A 20162-nucleotide genomic window follows, 5' to 3' on the forward strand; every position below is an offset into this window, starting at 1 on the left:
TTATCACCGAGCGAGCTCCAACACTCACTACCAGGTGCTACCTACTGCCATGTGGTCTCTCTACTTACTCATACTATCCCTCCTGCTGTCATCCTCCTTCAGCATTGCTTCCTTCTGGTTGTCCTGGGCTGCCTGGCTGGAGTTCTCCTTGTCACTGGATGGAGAATCACAAGCTCCTTCAGATTTTTTTTCCGAGGCCTCTTCGTCAACTTTCTCCAGGGGATGCATTTTCACAACTTTTACAGGCAACATTTTCTCCTTACCAACCTGGACAGAAATATTGGTGAAGACCAAACTTGAACAAGACAGATGAGCTAACAGGCTTTAACACTATGAGAAAGGGAAAAGTACCTGCTAAGATGACCTAAAAGCAAAACTCCCAACCCACAGCGTTTACCAATGCTGCTGCCTCAGCCTAAGGGCACAGTATGTGCACAAGGTGCAAGTGTGTTCTCAGCAACCCCAGTTTAGAGACTAAGTCTTAAACACTGCCCCCACACAACATTAACTCCTCTCCACTTTCAAGAAGTTGGAGTTTTCATCAACATTCCCAGTTTTGGAAGGAATTCTCAAATCTTAAGGGTCTTTTTAGAGATTTTTAAGCTTTGACTTCAGGGTCCATTTGTTTCAAACTACTGCTCCTTCTGGCAATGTGTCAAGTGAAAAGATTATGACAGATGATAATTTTTCATTTCTTCTAATTAAATCATGTATTTATGTATAAACAGATCATCACATATTTAAGCAGTATAACAATTTTATCAGTTTCCCATGCACACACATATATCAGTCATTTTTCGCTTGCTATTATTCCAGGATCCTGGAATGGTTTGAGTTGGAGGGCCCCTAAAAACCATGCAGTTCCAAACCCCTGACATTGTCAGGGACACCTTCCACCAGAAGTATGGATTACAGGACCATTTTCCATCTAAGAGCAGGTGCTGTCACTGGGATTCTATAGAGAATAAATTTTCATATCCTTCTAATAATTTGAGTGGCTAACATATTCTTCCCGTCTCCTACCTGTAGCTATCTGGAATTAGCCCTATGCAGAAGAACAGGATAAAACAGAAAACATATTCTTACCTCAAAGTCACACTCTTCACCCACTGCGAATTTGGTCATGATCTCCAACCAAGCTGCATCCACCAACTTTTCCAACGACACAGTGTTGTGGTGGACTATTTCCAGGACCAGTTTCTCATACCAGATAGGAAACTCCTCCTTTAAGCTGAGCAAGCACAGACATTTTCATTATTCAAGGGAATAAAAGCCCAAATGCAAAGTACCCTCCCATTTCCCAATTCCAGGAATTCCTGTTAACAGCCACAATGAGGCAGATGCTCCCTTAGCGTGCAAACATCCAAGGGCTTTTTGCTCCCCACCCTTCCCCAGGTGTTAGCTGGCATGAAAATCCCAGTTGTCCTGGTTCTTCCCAGAAGGAATACTGTAAACACTCAGGAAGAGCAGCACTGAGTGTGAACCCTTTCATGATTATTACTGTTTCTCTATTAGATATTAAATACAGATCAAGATGATGCAATTATTCCAGGGCTTGTTAATTTAAAATACTTGTTTCCAGTAACACCATGATTCTGATAAAGATTTAGTATTTTCTTCTCTTCCAACAGGCTGCCAGTGCAGTAAAGACAGGGGCAGATTTACACAATCATATTATCTTGCCAGAGAAAAACATCTTGCGTGTTTCACATGTCATGATCTTCAAACATTTTCAAAGAAACAAAAGGACTGTGACATTAACTTCCCTTCTTTCCCTTCTAAAAGCTGACCTCAGGAAGTTGGCATGGGCACTAAGGCATATGTTGCACAAAACCTTCTGGCTAAAAAGTAAGGAGGAAAAAAATACTCAATTTTTCCAAAGCACTTGCATCTTCCCAGACACCAGGATCCGTGGCTGAGAGCCCTCAGCCTATATGTGCTGTGTTACAACTGCCATAAGCAAATTTATCCCTTTAGCAATCTGTCTAAATGAACTTTTTTATCCAGCTTAGTGTCAGGTATTAAAGCAGACAAACTACCTGGGAAACTTTTCATTCCATTTCAAAGAGACAAGACCAAAATCTCATTTCATGGAATCTTCCCACACCCCACGCCCCACCTCCATATTAGAAAGACTATAGCTGAATTTGTTATTGAGAAATTTGAGAAATCTCCTGCTTCCATTTCACTGACATTTCTTAACGTTTCCAGTAGTGGTCAATCAATCCAACCCGGACAACCAAAAGAAAGTAGCAGCAGACCCCTGAGTTTTGACTCAGGATTTTAAGTTTATGGAGCTGCCTCTGCACCACCCCTGCCTTCTCAAACAAGAACACCAGGAAGCAAAGCCTGAAAGCAGTAGTGCATCACCCCTCAAAGAAATTAGGACTATTAGCAAATAGGCTTCTTATTTGTTGGCTTTAAGATTGTGATTAACCACAAATGATGGTGAATTTCTCCTTAGGAGAAGGCTGTGAACTATTTGCCAATGAATCAGAAACATGAAGAGAGGCAGCAGAAAATTCCACTTCTTAGGCAGTACTGCTGACATTCTCCACGGTTTATATCCAGGGGAAAAAAAAGTCACAGAAGTCCAAGTCGTAAGTTGACAGAATGAAGAAATACATCACTTCTTTGGCATAATAACTACGATTTGGTAATTACACAGTAAATTATGTTGAGACAAGGACTTGCACCTTTACAGAAAATTCACTTCTATGACAAGAGCCATGCTGGGTCTCATCCAAGGATTCCTGTGGGCTAGAGGAGGAGGTCAGGGCCACAGCAGCCCAGAGGAAGACAATTTGCACAGAACAAGGACTCTTGTTGTTTCAAGTAGAGTAGATTCTCGAAAATCTCACTACAACTTTTTTTAATTAGTGCAACAACTAATGCAGATCTGGAGAAAATAATTAGAGGTGCAGACCTGGCTGATCTCAAACACTTCAACCTACTCCTTTTACTCTGTTTTGACTGTACATTGTTCAAGATCTATTATTTTTCTCTCTAAAATATTCCTGACACTCCAGGGGCTTTAAAATATGCAAAGTGCCATATGCTGAACTATTTTGGTTGAAGTAATATCAAGATACAACACTAAATAATAGCCAATTGTATTAGTGATGGTTTAAAATTTGGACTTAATTTGCTTTTAACTCCAGAATCCCCAGCTCTCCTTACAGCTCCTAACCTCACCTCATCAACTAGCCACACATTCCCAAGCCCACTCTTACACCCCAACACCTAAAGATAGGCACAAACCCACGTCTCCGCTAGTACTTACAGCTCAGCAACCTCCTGCTCCTCCTCCCAAGCCTCTTTGTGTGTCAGCTGGCTGCTTCCTGTGCTCTTGCACGTCCAGATCCGTTCGCTGTATCGCTCTAAACGTGCTTCGTACTCTCTGTACAAGTGGCAGCTCAGGAAAACAGGATTTATGCAGAGGAAACCACAATCACCACAGCACAAAACAGTAAAATCTAATTAAACTATTACGACTGGAGTGTACAAAGACTAAGGAGAGCCTCAATACAGTCTGACCCTCTGACTACCATAAAGATGCTAAATTAAGTGCTGGTGCTTTCTGAGGCCAAATGCCTGTCCTGCTCATCCTGGCACAGAAGGCTCCACACCACCAATAGCTCAGCTGCACTGCACAGATGGCTGAAGGTTTCACAGCATTGCGAACTTACTTTTCAGCTTTTCCAGTCTGATACACTGGAAAACAGCACAATCAACATCACAGGCACATGCAGGAAGTACAGCATGAATTGCTGCTAAATTCCTGGCAATAACTGTTGTGGCACTGCTACTACCAATGTCTTATGGTGGTGTCACAAAATCCAGATGCAAATTACCAGGCTACCCATGACCCCCAATCTTTTGACAAAAGAAAAAAAACAACCTAAACCATTTGAAACTGAAACCCCTAGAAATGCCATTTTTTCCTTTGGTTTTCTACAATATCAGCCTTTTGCATTCCAACAGGAGGTGCCCTCTCACCAACTGCATTGCCTGCTTCACGGAATCCCAGAAGGTTTGGGTCAGAAGGGACATTAAAGTCGATCTTGTTCCACCCCCCTGTCATGGGCAGGGACTACACTAGGTTACTTCAAGCCCTGTCCAACCTGAACACTTGAACACTTCCACAGCTTCTCTAGACAATCTATGCCAGGAGGTCACCATCTACACAGCAAAGAACTTCCTATTATCTAATCCAAACCTACTCTCTTTTAATTTGAAACCATTCCCACTTGTCCTGTCACTTTATGCTCTTGTAAAAAGCCCCTCTCTTTCTTGCTGGCTCACTTAAGGTGTTGACACTCCTGCGTCACAGCCTGCCTCAAGGTTATGTTATTCCAGGTGGAATTACATGATTAAAAGGTTCTTGGGCAAGCCATTGGGGTGCAGAGAGCAATAGCTACTCTGCTGTGAGCATCTTTGGCTGCTCTCCCTGCTCCACCGGAGTGGAAATTAATAGTCAGGGTAAACAGAGAGCAGCTACTTCACGTTCACTATGGACAGAAGATGCACAGGCACAATTATCAGCGTGGTCTAAATCCACACCAACTGGCCCGTGATCAATGCCACATCCCTTCTAATGGGAAGTTACAAGGAGAAACTCCAAGAGAAGCAAGAAAAGCACCTTTTGCTTTTCCTTCATATGCCCTCCAGTGGCAAAGCCAGCATGAAGCACAAGGCACACTGGGTACAGCCACAGCTCAGCCCACTGAGGCACCAGCACCGATTCACAGTCTTGTGAGAACAGCAGACTGCTCTACGCTCTTGCACAGGCAGAGCCACCAGCCACGGCAAAGCACTCGGTGTGTCTCACACCTTTTGCCATTCAAGAACTGTAGTGTGATCAACCTATTTCTTTTTCTTTTCAAAGATTCCTATTAGGAATTACAACTCCAGCAAAGCAAATTTCCTTAAATGTTTCCTCACAGCCCCAAGGTAAAGCATAACAAGGTACAGCAGCTGCATTATGGGTGTTGATGTACAGGTAACTTGCCCCACTGACCAGCCCAGGAGTGCCCCTGTGATGCCTGTTGTAGTGATACTCAGCTAGAAGAGAAAAAAATATAAAAAAAGAAATCAAAGAAGAAACCAGGAATCCTCTTTGAATTTACAGAAACGTGGGACTGGAACAGGTTGCCCAGAGTAGCTATGGCTGCCCTATCCCTGGGGCCAGGTTAGACAGGTCTTGGAGCAACCCGGTCTAGTGAAAGGTGTCCCTGCCGACAGCAGGGAGTGGAACAAGATGAGCTTTAAGATCCCTTCCAACCCAAACCATTCTGAGCTTCTATGATTCAATTAATCACTTTAATAATGACTAAGTTGGAACCACAATACTGTTTATTCCTGTGCCTTTCCCACTAAGAACAGCCTTAAAACCAAATCTAATCCTCACAGCACACAGAAGCTGAAATTCAGGACCAGCAGCCATGTTCAGCTTCATCCAGCAACCCCTTTGCATTCTCCCCTTGGTTTCCTTCTGTCTATCTGTGGAATAACTGAATGAAACATTTTTTCCCTTGACATCATTTTCTATATCAGCAGGGAGAGCCAAGAGACTTTTCCCTATGAATGTTCTACTCCTTGTACACACCTATGAGAACAGGCTTAACCTCACCATATCAGGACTCACATTTCCCAGACAAGCCTGGAATTTAGAAGTGACAGATAGGGTCATTCCCTGTTCAGCTCAGATTTGCCTCTTCCATGAAGTTTAATTCCACCTCCAGCTGATCAGCTCATCTAACACTGACCCTGGACACACTCCTTACTTAGGGCTACAGACTTGTCCCACAGTACTGACCTTGCCTTTGTGGTCTGCCAAGAGCTCCAGGTCAGGTACTGCTTTGAATTCCTGGGGCCAGCACAAAACCAAAATGCAGGAGAATATTTCTGCAAAGTTTACTATAGCCCAAACTTTTCACTACATATACACTGTTTGTCTTTTCCACTCAGACTGGAAACAGACCCAAGAAATTTCAGATTGTTCAGCAGGTCTGATCCAGGACTGCAAGTCATCATGCCCCTGGTATGCCATAATCAACCCACCTCTCTACACAGCTGGAGCCTCCATTGCCAAAAATTCCCAACACAGGAATGAATAAAAAAATCCTGGACACAAGCTACTTGTGAACATTGCCCAAAAAGCTACGAATATCCACTGTGCAGCTGTTAATATATCACACCTGTTTGCATCCCACTGCATATCATCCAATGCTGAAAGACGGTGAAACTAAAGTACAAACAAAACTACAGTAGAAAAAAGGCACCTTTTAAAAGAAAGATGTTTAAAAGTAACCAAACTAACCACTGCATGAAACAACTGCTGACAAAATAAAACGTTTACTTCTTCCTCAGTTAGTAATTTCCAGGAGACCATTAATATCAACTCCCAAAAAAGTTTTACTCCATCTGAATTGTTTGCACTTACATTAGCCAAGAAGGTAAACTTCCCAGAAATATGAGTACATTTATAAGGTGCTACTCCCTGGATGTGTTGAGAAGTTCTTCTGCAATTGGAGAGTGTGACACAACAGTGTCTTGCTGTGCCACCTTCCAGGCAGAGTTTGTCTGGCCAGTATCACATGTGAGGATGAGAGCAGCAGCCTTGAACCTGCCAAACCTGACCCAACCCCTCTTCTTCCCTGCGCTGATACCATGCAGAAGTATGAACTAAAGAAAGACAGCAGGCTTTTATCCAGAGAGGAGACACTACAGTTTCTCAAAACCATGCACTAGAAGCTGAGGGAAACTTTGGCTGGAACAGCCCAGGTCGGCTGAGCTCTCTGAACCCAGCATATCTCCTGATCCAACAGCAGTTTTCCAGACCATGTTGCAGCAGACCCACATGCCCACAGCTGAGCTGACTGTTCACCAAGGTACAAACTTGGGTATTTGGGAGACTGCAAATACTCAGCACCCACTGCACTGGTAACAGCACTGTACACATGCAAAACACTTTCCTAACAATTCAGGTAGCTCACAGCAGACCCCACTGAGCTCCTGCAGGGATGAGTCTATCCCTGGCTGCCCCATGATCCACCATCTCCACATCCACATGATTAGCAGGACCCAAGGCTTTGCCAGGATGCAAAGGGCTTTCTTTACACAGCAGGACTTCTCTTATAAGGTTTTTGCAGGATTTGGAAGTCAAAGGAAACCACATAAAGCTACAAAGGAAAAAGAGGCCAAACAAACACCTGAACTCTGCCGACCAGCTTATTTTATTCCACTCCCACTGCTGCCAAACACTTCCATAACACACACCCAAGGGTAAGACGTCTCTCCTCATGCACGCCACCACAGTCTCTATTTTTTGTGTGACCCAATCTGCAGTAGTTGCAAATCATAACAAAAAAAAAAAGCTTTAAGAAATTTTGATGTCCTTCAAATGCCTCAGTTGTAGCTGTGCAGTACAAGAACTTACAGTCTTTAGGGAAAGAACTGGTCAATAACTTTCCAAGATAGAAAACAATTCGGGAGAATATATTCTGTCAGATCTTTGCATAAATAACACTGGGTGAAAACTCAGGTATCTCCTGGCACGCTCTCAGCAGGCCCCTCCCATCTTCCAGAGCCACGCCTCCTCAACACTATCTAGGATAAACGGAAGTGACCAAAAAAAACCCCCCAAGTCTTCCTTGGGTAACATCTCCCTCCAGCTCACTGGCTCATTTGCAATTTTCTGTTCCACTTTTGGCCTAGCATATATTATACACCATCAACAAGGCAAAGCAGAAACCCAGCATTGCTTGGTTTCTCTTTTTAGCCTCATGACGTCTGTCTGCCAAGATGAACTTTCTAGATCATGCTAGGCTGCCTCCCACAGCACCGGATGAAATACTTCCTCCAAGAAAAGAGCAACTCTCCAGAACCTCAGTGCTTACCTTGGTTTCGTCTTTCCTTCTAATCCTACAGCTAACACCCTCCTCCCCTCTCAGAATGTGAAACTATCTTTTTCCCCCCTTAATTTTAATACCACCCCAGTGTTTGCAGAAACATGTCCTCCACCTACTTGCTAGATCCGTAAGAGCCACCCAACAAAATGGTGCTCTCAGAAGGAGACCCAGAACTTCCCTATGCTGTTCCGACAAGGCAGATGGCCCTTAAAGCCATGTCTTCTTTTATAAAAGTAGTATATAGGCTTAAACTAGTCTTTTTGATCACTGATCACTCCTCACAGGGAAACAGAAAGAACTGCCTGGTCAGGTGGATGACTGAGCTACTTTCAGTTTGCACATACCAAAAGAGCAGGTAGGCATCACAGACTGCATGTTTTAATTTGAAACACAGTTAAAAAGCAAGCCTCCAACATTCCACCTAATCCTGTTTTACTGGGCTAAGTGCATTAACAATGCCTACCTGCACTCCTGACATGCATTTCCTCTTCAAAGGCCACCTAATCCTTCTTAGGGGCTTCCTCTACCTGTTCTGTTCACTGCAGAAACAAGACACTCCTTAACACAGGGGCTATGGAAATTCTGGAGGCCCTTTGTCTTCCACACTGCCCATACCTCCTCCTTATATCCATGCATTCCCTCTCACTTAAGAGTCCTTCATTAGTTCTCAACTCAGATCCTGATTTTTATAACACAAACACCAACCCAGCCTTCTGAAGCAGCAAGTCAGCACGTCACAGCGCCGAGGTCCTGCCCCTTCAGCCCTGCTGCGGACAAGGGGGACAGTAACTCTGCTGCCGCGCGGCTCTGTCAGTCACCAGCCTGGCCTACGGCCACTTCCGGCGATCAAAGGCTGTCACACGCAGGGGAAAAAAAAATTAAAAATTGGTTTTTATGCAAAAGCAGCCCAGGAAGAGATATGCTCAGAATGAAAGCCTGGGATGTACACAGCGAGAGCTCCTGCCGCTGTTTAATTGTCTAGAAATTAAGGACTAAGGAAGCCTCCAGTGCCAGCCTGCTCCTGGCCCGCGAGACCTCAATGTCCGCACCCGCTGCAGGAATGCATGAATTGCTCTCATAGCCAGCTCTGACGGTCCCCGGTCCCCGCGCACCAGCCCCGTGGAGTGTGCGCGGTCGCACTTCCCCTGCCCGCCTGGAACAGGCTCCGGAACTCCTCAGGGAACAACGACCCCGCCGAGCCCAGGGCAGCGCCCGGCACGCTCTCCTCACGGTCCCGCTCCCCGCACGACCCCACCACCGCTTTGTTCGGCTCCACGGCCCCGGGACCCGCCCCGGCTCCCCCGCGCCCCGGTGTGGCGGATACTCGCGGGTGCGGAAGGCCTCCTGCGTGTGGGGGATGACGAACAGCTCGCCCGGCTCCCCCGGCGGCAATGGCTTAGCCAGCGGAAACGGCTTGCGGCCGAGTAGCGGCGCCATGGTGGGACCCAGCGGGGCCCGAGCGGGACGGTTGAAAAATGGCGGGAGATTCCGCTCCCCCTCACGGCGGGCGGCGGGACCGGCCCCGCGCGCGCGCCCCGACCCTGCCGCCCCGCCCCGCAACGCCCACCCCCGCGCCGTGGTGCCGACAGTCTATTGGCTAGGCGCCTGCCCCGCCAGCTGCGGATTGGCCGTACGGCCGGTCGATCCTGCCGCCTCGCCCCGCCCCGCCGGCAGGACGGGGTGAGAGGTCGCGTTATGTAAGTGGCGGCGCAGCGCACGGCTCCATTTTGTAGCCCCCCGTTATTCGCCCTCCCCCCCACCGCTGCGCGGCTACCAATCATAGGGCACTCGGCCTCCTCCAGCCCCGTGGCCACCAATCAGAGGGCGTTCCGGCCACCGCCCCTCCTCGCGCCCATCCGGGTACCCCCACGGGGCCGCGCGCCGGGCTTTGTCCTCCGCGTCTGGCGCGGGGCATTGTGGGGTTTGTGTGGCGGGCGCAGGAAGCCCCGGGCCGGGCCCGCCGGTGCGTCCCCTCAGCGGCCCCTCGGCGTCCCCTCAGCGGCCCCTCAGCGTCCCTCGGTGCCGGCTCTCTGCGGAAGCGGAGCGGCGGCTCCGGCGGGACGGCCTCCGGGGCGGGTGAGGTTGAAGAAGAGGCAGGAGCTGCGGCCTGGGGGCTGTTGGGACACTGAGGAGGGAGGCCCGGCCACCCCGTAGGTGCTGCTCCTGAGAATGGAGGAAAGACAAATTCGAGAGTTGTGGGTTGGGTTTTGTGGGTTTATGGTTTTATTTTTTCTTTATGGGAAGTGTATGGGGGGGATCTTGTGGCATAAACATTTACTGGGGACGGGAGGGGCAGCAGCTCGAGCACTGCCTGCCTAAAGCAGTCAAAGCAGAAGCTGTGATCTCATAGTTCTTTCCCAGGGATTGGAAATCAGATTTGTGTTTAATGTGCAAATACACTCTAGGGATCCTGGGTTTGTGCTGTTCAGGGCACTGAGGACTAGGTCTGCTTTACACAACCTTGTGGCTGCTTCAGAATGAGAAGCAGCAGTCCTGGAAAACTGCTTAGAATCACAGAATCCCAGAATGGCTTGGGTTGGAAGGGACCTTAAAGATCATCTTGTTCCAACCCCTGCTGTGGGCAGGGATCCCTTCCACTAGACCAAGATGCTCCAAGCCCTGTTCAGCCTTGCCTTGGACACTTCCAAGGATAGGGCAGCCACAGCTTCTCTGGGCAATCTGTGCCAGGGCCTCACCATTCTCACAGGGAGAGTTTTTTCCCAATAGCCAGTCTAACCATGCACTGTGTCAGGCAGATGGACACTCAGATTACCCCCTGCATGTAAAGGATTGTTTATGCTGGGTGACTTGGCCCAAGGGGATGTATGAACTGGGACCAGTTCTGCTCTGGAGCAACAGAATTAATGGTATAATTAATTTCCCTAGAAGACAGGAGAGTAACTGGATCTCACACAGTATTCTCCAGATTGTAGATGTAATAATCGCATTATTATTAGTTTACTAGACTGCTTTATAGGAATGAGGATCCCATCATTTCTGCTGGTGAAGTATTAAAATCATTTAACTTCCCTGGTTGCACACTGATTTGACATGTTGTGTAATTCTCGGAAGAAGTTTGGGCTGTATCCCTGGAACACAGCAGTTGCATACTGGAACACAGAGCAAGCGTCTGCTGGAATCAGAAATCCAGTGTATTTTCCACAGCATTGTAAACAGGCAGGAAAGAAAGGTAATGCTGTAACATAAGTGTTCACTCTTACATTATTGTTGTTGGTTCTGTAGTAGTATTCTGCAATGGAACAGGTTCCCAGTGAAGTTATGCCCCATCTGTAGAAGTGTCCAAGGCCAGGCTGGACAGGGCTTGGAGCAACCTGGTCTAGTGAAAGTGTCCCTGTACATTATTTGGATGGAACAAGATGATCTTTAAGGTCCCTTCTAACCTATTGCATCCCATGATTCTACGACTCTGTTTAGTACCAGAACAGATATGTATTGCCATAAATCCATCAGTGAGTGTAAAAATGGTTGTTGAGGATTCTCATTACCCTTATAAGGGGCTGTGAGAGTTGCTTGAAAGCAGTCAGGTCACAGCCAGTAAAACAGGTTCTTGTGGTACTTCACATGGAGCTTGGCTTCATTCCGTGTTATTTTGTCAGAAATTAGAGTACCTGAGCTGAAATTCTACGTGGTGTATGTCTGCCTCTCTGGGCTGCAGGGCAAAGTAGGGAGGAGAAGGAAAACTAGAGTGTAATGAACCAAGGGAGAATGGGGAGCAGATGTGGAGCAGACCTGGGAAGAACATGCTCAGCTGAGAGGTGGTGTTGAGTGAATATGGCCACTCTAGCTCAGACACTAGAGTGGGGACACATCAGGGGTCAGATCGTGTGGAATGGCAGCATGCAGGGGTGGGGGTAGCAGGCACAGGGCTAGTCCTTGGGCAGGGAGCAGCCTCAGGGGAACCGGAGGCAGGGCAGGGAGCTGAGGGAGGCTGGACCACAGGGAGGGATGGGAGGGTGAGCTGCCTGTCCCTGCACATCCACTGTGGAGCCATGTGCCTGTTCCTCCATAGCAAACTATTGGGATCTGAGGCATGGCAACCCTCCAGTGCTGCTACAGGACTGGTAAAGGTCTGGTGTCTCCCAGTCATTTTTCAGGCTGGGAAATTATATGTAATTCCTGGCACAGGTTAAACATGCACTGACCAGAGAGCTGTTCATTGACCCTGAAGCTGCTTGCTGAGGTGCACAAAGGTTGGGTTTCCTTTCATGTGCAGTAGCTCCTCGTCGCAGCAGCTTCTTAGCCTCAGGAACTCTGAGTTACTCCAGGATGGTTTTCCAAGGCTGTTGTATACTGTCTCCCAGTGCCCAGAAGATGGCATTCCTCTCTTGCTTCGGCAAGAACCCCTTGTGTGAGGACACGAGGCTTGACTCCATTTTCATCAGAAGACTGATTTATTATGTTATATATTATACTAAAATACTACATTACAACTATACTAAAAAGAACAGAGAGAAGAGATCAGAAGGCTAGAAAGACAAGAATAGAATAGGAATGAATAACAAAAATCCTGTGACTGCTCACAGCCTTGGCACACGTGGCTGTGATTGGTCACTGATTGAAAACAATCCACATGAACCGATGGAAGATGCACCTGTGGCATTCCACAGCAGCAGACAGTTATTGTTTACATTTCTTTCCTGAGGCTCTCAGCTCCTCAGGACAGGAAAAATCCCAGCAGAGGATTTTTCACTAAAATATCATGGCAACACGCCTCCATTTGGACAGTGTGTGCAGCTGTTCTCCAGACACACCAGAGGTTACCTGAGGAGGAAAATCCCATCATGGGATGCCTGTTTGGCTCTGTTGAGGAGGGAAGTGGCCACATTTGCATGGTCTGGTGATCTGTCCTGTTCTGGGAGATACCAAAGCTGGGGGGGATGAGCTGTGAGAACAGTCTCTGCTGAGCAGGCAAGCATTCCTGGGTGTGTATTGATGGCACAAACCCCAGCAGTGGGTTGGTGTCACTGTCAAGTAGTTATCACCATAGAGGACCTGGACACGTAAGGTCCATGCAGCTGCAGCACTTCCAGGTGTGAAGGCTTTAATTCACAGCCAGATGAAAGCATCCTTGTGAGGATAGAGCCCACTGTCATGAAGCCTTAATACTGGCTGCCTCTTCTCAGCCAAGGCTGGTGCCTTTAGCATTCTGGCATGGAGCACATGATGGAAATCACCACTGGACTCCCTGCTCCTCATAGGCCTTAACTGCTCTTGCCCTTCCCCTCAGTCCCTATCTTCCCTTGCTTTCACCAGCAGTGGACATAGAGGAAATAAAAGCATTTGGACTCACTTGAAATAACCTTTTAAATGCTGATGGAACCAAGTGGATGAGTTGAATACAGGTAGGAGGTGAAGCTGTGTCCCTGGGGATGTTCTCAGATTTTCTCTCTTCAGAAACAAAAGCAGATTTTCAAGTCTGGTATGTGCGTGTTTAGAGAGCGAGACTGAGCTGGTGACCCAGAGGAGTGAGGAGCTGGTGAGTGGTGGGAGAGGTGACACAGGGGTCAAGCAAGTCCTGGTAAGGGAAGGAGCCATGAGAAAGAGGAGCAGGACTCATCCATCACTGCTGTGCTACTGACCGGTCCTGCTGTACCCAGGTCCATGCTGGGCCCTGTCCCTTCACTGCTAAGTCTGTCCCTGTATGCACCTCCTCTGTGTGAGCACATTATATCACAGCATGAATCATTGTGTGCCCATCACCAGTCTTGTCTTTGCTCAAGATGACACAAAGAGGCCTCAAGATTTTATTCTTTAGGAAAATAAAGTAATCCAAATCTCCCAGCTGCAGAGCATTTATCACCTGTAATTCATTGGACCTGCCCAGGAATTAAAATCTTGGAGATGTACCAACTGCTGTAGGTCAGTAAAGCAGCTGAAGGAGGGGGATAGGCAAACAGAAGGGCCAGAGCATGAACTGAAAGGAAGATTAGTGTCATCTGGAGATCAAAGAGAATAACATGTATGGAAGTGATTTGTCAAAAGTCCCCAACTCTCAGCATGACATGACACCTCTGTGACAGCTGGATCTGTCTCAGCCCCTTCCCTGCAGAGCTTCCCAGACCGGCTCCAGAGCTGGGCTGCAGACACAAGTGCCTTGTGCTGTCCATCAGCAAAGGCTGGGGCTGAGCTCAGCCATCTTTCCCAGGGGCTATCCCTGATGCCTAGGTGCTCTGTGGCAACTCTGAGCTCTCTGGCAGGATGTGTTATACAGTGCCCCTTCCACAACACTCATCCTGTATGTCCTGAGGATGAGTCCTCATTTTCATCCAGTGCTTGGGTGGCACTAGCAGGTTCTCCCCCCTGACCTGCCGTCTGACCTCCAGCTCCTGCTGTGGTCCTGGTGGAACAGTTTGTACCCCTGTGTGTCACCAGCACTGGGTGTCCATCTGGCTCCAGTACGCTCTTTGTGCTGGGAGGTGATGGTTCCCTGGGCAGCAGGTCCTACAGTGAGGGCAGGGGAGGAGCAGGGGACAAGTGCAAGTCTCTGTCTGGGGGAGGCTCAGTCCCTTCTTCTCCCTCCTTCCGTAATTCAGCTTCCCTTGTGACCTCCAGATACCCTGGATGGGCTCGCACTTCCAAGGCCATCACTTCTACTAGGCCCTGACACTTCTACTTCAAGAGTCCACAGTGCTGGAGGGGCTCACTATGGGGTCCCAGCTGCAGGGACCTCCCTTATAGCTGTAGGATGAGGATGTCACTGACAGCTAACAGCAGCCAGGGCTACTCCAGTGCCCACAGGTTGGGATGTCAGGCACAGCTTGTCTTTGGGGCTGCACTTGGTGCCCAAGTGGGTGCAGAGAGCCAGCCCTGCTCCTGTGTGGCATGGGCAGTGCTGCTGGAAGGGCTGGGGAGACTCTTCTCATCTGTTTTGACAATGGGCTGCCAGAAATGTGTCTAAGAAATGCTACAGTCCCTGGTTACATATGGCACTGGAAGCAAGGGTCAGGGCTGCAGATGAGGCCCTTTTGCTGCTCAGTGTGTGTGGAATCCCATGTGAAATGTTGGAGCACAGTATGCCCTCAAGTGATGCACCAGGTTAAGGTGAACAGACCTGGTGAATGTCTAACAAAGATTTCTGGCATGACCAGGTGACAGACTTTCTCTACAGGGTTATAAGTATTAACAACCCTGGGGAAAATCCTTATCAGTAGCTTTTGTCGATTTTGTGGAATTCAGTGTGAACACCAGCAGCTGAGAACTCTTATCACTGAAGCACAGTAGCTGGCACATGAGAAGAGGTGTCTGTGGAAGGAGACAAGCAAACCATAAAGTTCCAGGAACGGGTGAGTTCTGCTGTTTGGATTGACTACTTCACCTTGCTGACAAACAGAGCTGGGCTGCAGGCAGAGATGCCTTGTTCCTGCCGTCAGCAAAGGCTGGGGCCAAGGTCAACAATCTTTCCCAGGGGTGGTCCCTGACTCCTGGATGCTTTGTGGCAGCTCTGAGCAAAAACCTTATAGTCATACAGTGCCGCTTTCCCTACACTCCCCACCCTTATTCCATATGTCTTGAGGGGGAGAAACAAGCTCAGGAGGGCTCTGCTGACCTGCTCTCCCCCATTGTGTGTGGGTAGGCATCACCCCAGCCGGAGTGCTTTCTCAGAGAGCATCTCCATTCTCTCGTGGCCAGTGCATCAGGCAGCAGCTGCAACTGTTGGGTCTCAGCTGTGCAGGGTATTTTGGTAAATCCTCAGCACCAGGCTGGAATATTTTCTTTCTTCCCTGCTGCTTTCTGTCCCCATTTTCATCCAGTGCTTGGGCAGCACCAGCAGGTCCTCTGCACTGACCTGCTGGCTGGCCCTAGGAGCCATGGTGTGGTAGGTGTTATCAGAAGCTTTTCTTGGTTTTGTGGAATCCTGTTCCAGCAGCTGGGAGCCCTTACCACAGACACATAACAGATGGTGTATGAGCACAGGTACCTGCAGAGGACAAACAGACCATTAATTTCCAGGAATGGATGAGTACTGCTATTTGATCAGCCACTTCACCTCACCAATGAGCCCTATATAAAATCAGGGTTGGCCATGCTGCCACAAGACCAGACCTACTCAGCTTCCCACTCCACAGGGTCCTAACAGAGACAGCATGGGTGAGTGTGGGATGGGATGGGATGGGATGGGATGGGATGGGATGGGATGGGATGGGATGGGATGGGATGGGATGGGATGGGATGGAATGGGATGGGATGGGATGGGGTGGGGTGGGGTGGGGTGGGGTGGGATGGGATTAATTCTGTGTGCAGCTGGGCATCCCAGCCTTTTTTTTCAAGGTCCTAGGTGCCTGTGCTGTGTTTATCCTTCCTGCAGTAGCTTCTGAGTATCTTTAGGTACCAGCAATGCCCGCAACCCAACACATCATTTCTCCTCCAGAGGATTTACATTCCCGAATTCACTGTGTATCTTCTTTCTCCAGCTGCTCATCACTGCAGTCCTCTGTTCTTCACCTTCTTGGTGGCCCTGCTCATCCAAATATCAGGATCCCTCTTCTCTGTACAGAAAGGGAGGTGTGGAAAATAGTCTTGTAGAAATAAAAGGATCCCGATCAAATCTTATTCTAATTTAATATCTTAACCAAACTTCACCAGATTTGGTAATTCAGCATTCTTTGTTACTGACCATGTTGTATGTGGCAGCTTTTTCTAGACAGATTGTTTCTCTTCCTTTATGTATTCTCTTTCCATATATATTTGTATAGTTCATTCACAGCCCTGAAACTTCAGAGAGACTTTGTATAAGTGACTAACCAAAATGCTTTCTGAAGCTTGCACGTGGCTAAACAGTCCCAAAACTTCATCACACCACTGATGGAGGTCACAATTCCAGAGGCTGTCAGGGAAACAGTCTTACTGAGATGGGTGCTGGGATTTCTCTGACGCAGAGCATCGTTCTCTCATAGTTGTAAGCTCCCTCACACTCTGAAGGTTTCTGGATCTCTTTATGGATTGAACAAACACACGAATCCTTCGTCACAGGAAAAGCAGGTTCACAGCAACACCTTCCATCTGTTTGATCTTAGTCTGAGAGCACCCATGGTGTGATTTCCTTCTCGATCCTTCTCTCTCTGTACATCCTTCTATTCATTACTACTACCCTAAGCAACTTGTTCAAGTGGAAAGTGTCCCTGCTTATAGCAGGGGGGTTGGGCTAGGTAGTCTTTTAAAGGTCCCTTCCAACTGAAACCATTCATTAGTCTGTGGTTCTACTTGAATATGCTGTCTGTACCTTGCTGAGAGGAGCAAATAAGCAGCTGCTTAATGGCTGCAGCATTCCCATTCCTAATCTCTGATGTCTTTGAAGTCTTTACAACTAAAGCTACCGCACAGGAAGAAAATTGAGCCAAGTGGCATCATTGAAATGCCCTACAAAAACTCAGTGCTGGAAATAATATCCTGTGGGGGGTGGACTTACCTCTGTGCTGTGGCACAGGGTTGCTCCTCTCACTCCTTGTTTTCCTGATGCAGACGAAGCTGGAGGGATCATCTGGTGGAACCAGGCAGCTGACCTTCAGCAGGCACAGGACCACAGCAGTAAGGACCCACATCCCCCAGGGAACAGGAAGGGGTGTAGGGAATGAAGGCACAGTGGTGGTGGGTTGGCAATCAGCATGGGGATCAGCCAGCCCAGCGCTTCCTCAGAACTCCAAGTACTCCTTCAAACTTGAAGGCCACTGAATGAGGGTTGGGTGAGGTTGGAAATGGGGAAGAAATGTCAGACAATGAGGGTGGTGAGGACCTGGCACAGGTTGCCCAAAGAAGCTGTGACTACCCCATCCCTGGAAGTGTCCAAGTCCAGGTTGGATGGGACTTGGAGCAACCTGGTTTAGTGGAAGGTGTCCCTGGCCATGGCAAAAGGGGGATGGAACAAGATGGGCTTTAAGGTCACTTCCAAGCCAACCTATTCTGGGATTCTATGATCTCAGAAGACTCTACTGCCATTATTTTGCTACCATTACTCTGCTGCCACAAGTCCACAGATGTCCCTTCTCAGTCACAGGATGTCCCTGGGCTTTCACAGCCATCCACAGGGTCTAATGCTAAGGGAATGAGGTTTCCTTCTTAACCCCAGGGATGCAGTGGAAGCCAGTGTTGCAGGGACAGCAGACTGGGATGTTTTGCATTGGTCCTCCAATGTTCTCTCATGCCCCAGGTTGGCCAAGGACTGCAGTGAGCTCCCTGCTAGCAGCCCCAGTGGCATCTACATCATCCAGCCCACAGGACAACAAACCACCATGGTCTACTGTGAGATGAACAGGGAGGATGGAGGCTGAACTGTCATCCAGAGGAACCACAGAGATACACTAGTCAGCTGGGACGAGTCCTGGAGCACCTACGAACATGGCTTTGGGAATGTGCACACCGAGTACTGGCTGGGCACTGAGTACATCTACCAGATCACCAGGCAGAAGATCTACCAGGTCAGGTTTGTCATCTGGGATGCTTCAAATAACATGAAGTTTGCAGACTACAACGTGTTCAGCCTGGATGATGAGTTCCAGGGCTACCAGCTGAGGCTGGGAGCACACTCAGGGACAGCGGAAGATGCCATGGCCTCCAAGGGCATGACCACCATGCACAACAACATGAAGTTCTCTGCTAAAGATCGAGATCAGGACACTTCTAGTGGGAACTGTGCCACCAGCTCTGGGGTGGTGGTACTCGGCATGTTACTCTGTGTGTCTGAACTTCAAAGGGGCCATGATATGGGGCAGCTGGTGCCTGGGGAACTGCAGAGCCTCGGCCATCCTCATCAAACCCACCACTTACTGCTAGTTGTATTTTCATTTCCTTTCTGTCCAACCTGTGGCTAATTCTGACTCTCCAAAGAATTGGAACAAAGCAAAACCAAACTGGGTGTGCCATGGGGTCTTTGCAGAGGTTGGTCATATGTAGCTACTGAATAAAATAAGGCATTTTCAATTTTTTCTTCCTCCTGTAGATTTTCTCTACTTCTCATCTGTGCCTGTGTCCTCTAGTTCAAAGTCAGATAATTTTAATTACATTAATAACAAACAGTCTCTTGGAAACTAGAAGTTTCCAGATCGGTAGTGCGCTTTATACAGCATGTGAAATGGTCAACCTAGTAGACTTCTGTGGCTTTGTCAGTTAATTTACATCCTTAGTTTCAGGAAAACTACCTAATTTTTACTGAAGACCTTGCTCAAGATACTAAAGTGCACAGGCAACTTCCCACTCTGAACCTCCTGCATGTAAGGCTTAATACATGTTAATTAGTCAAATAAATTGGTATTCAAAGAACTGCCTGAATTGTGGAAGTCTATTTCAAACCTTTGAAGTTCTCAAAGAGGTAATGCATTAGAGGGTTTCTACTGCTGCAGCTCAACTTTTCCCTGAGCCAGGGCCATGACTTCCCAGAGTCCGTGCTGGTAGAACAGTGGACTTGATGTAGAGGGCTTTTCCAACCCTCATGATTCTATGATACATCCTCATCTTTGGGGGCAGAACCCTTCAGCAGATGCCACCCTTTCCAGCTTCCAGCCTCCATGGTATTTATGTACTAAAATTGCCTCCAGTGGTGAGTCCTGGAGTGCCTTTGGCTCAGGGAGATGAGAGCTGTTTCTAATCAATATAGACACATGAGCTAGAAAATAAAAATCATCAATAACAAATCTTCTATTATTTTGTCATGCTTGTGTGTGATTTTTTACTCTGTCGTTTTACTGCATGTGTGCCTTGAAACATGGGATTTCTCTCCCTGCCTCCTGCTGCCTCCTGCTCCTCTGCAGTGAGTCATGAGGTGTGTGACAGGTGGGAGTAGGCATCTGCCAGCTCAGAATGGAGACTAAACCCAGGGTAGGAGACAATAACTTACATAAAATGTTCTTGGCTGTCAAACTTGGGAATTTCTTGTTCCATTTAGAAATATTTTTCTTTTTTTTGTTTTTCTTTCTTTTTTTTTTTTTTTTTTTTTACTAACTCTCTTTCCTTGAGATACACATGGAGATGTATGATTAAAGGAACCCTCTGCTATTGCCTCCTCCCGCTCCAGGCTGGATACCCACTATGCATCCAGGTAGGGTGAGAGGCAGCTCAGGGGCAGCGCCACCCACCTGTGTTGGTCTCCCAGCACCACATTCCCTTCCATGACAGGAAAGACAATTCCATTGGATATTCCATCCTCATGGTGAGTCTCCTTAGCAAGATGCAGAAAAGTCTCTTTTGCACCATGTCCCCTCGTTATCTTTAACCAGTGTGACATTTGTCAGGTGGAAG

At 47.9% G+C, this 20162-nt stretch overlaps 1 protein-coding gene and 1 pseudogene across 3 annotated transcripts in view; one reads left to right on the top strand and one right to left on the bottom strand.

Annotated features, from left to right (window-relative positions):
- Positions 1-9473, bottom strand: part of BAZ1B (bromodomain adjacent to zinc finger domain 1B) — a 44460-nt gene extending 34987 nt beyond the window's left edge. For 2 of the 3 annotated variants that reach the window (XM_064394934.1, XM_064394935.1), the window contains exons 1-4: positions 9238-9472; positions 3284-3400; positions 1087-1231; positions 69-267 (exon numbers count right to left, since the gene is read on the bottom strand). In XM_064394934.1, the coding sequence (XP_064251004.1) occupies positions 69-267; positions 1087-1231; positions 3284-3400; positions 9238-9350 (574 nt within the window). In that variant the 5' untranslated portion in view covers positions 9351-9472. Of the gene's footprint in view, positions 1-68; positions 268-1086; positions 1232-3283; positions 3401-9237 lie in introns of all 3 variants that reach the window. The other variant, XM_064394933.1, reaches the window with a different exon arrangement.
- On the top strand, positions 9349-19187 carry LOC135283902 (fibrinogen-like protein 1-like protein; annotated as a pseudogene).
- The last annotated feature ends 975 nt before the right edge of the window (positions 19188-20162 follow it).

Source organism: Passer domesticus, chromosome 19 (genome assembly GCF_036417665.1).
Source record: "Passer domesticus isolate bPasDom1 chromosome 19, bPasDom1.hap1, whole genome shotgun sequence".
NCBI lineage: Eukaryota > Metazoa > Chordata > Aves > Passeriformes > Passeridae > Passer > Passer domesticus.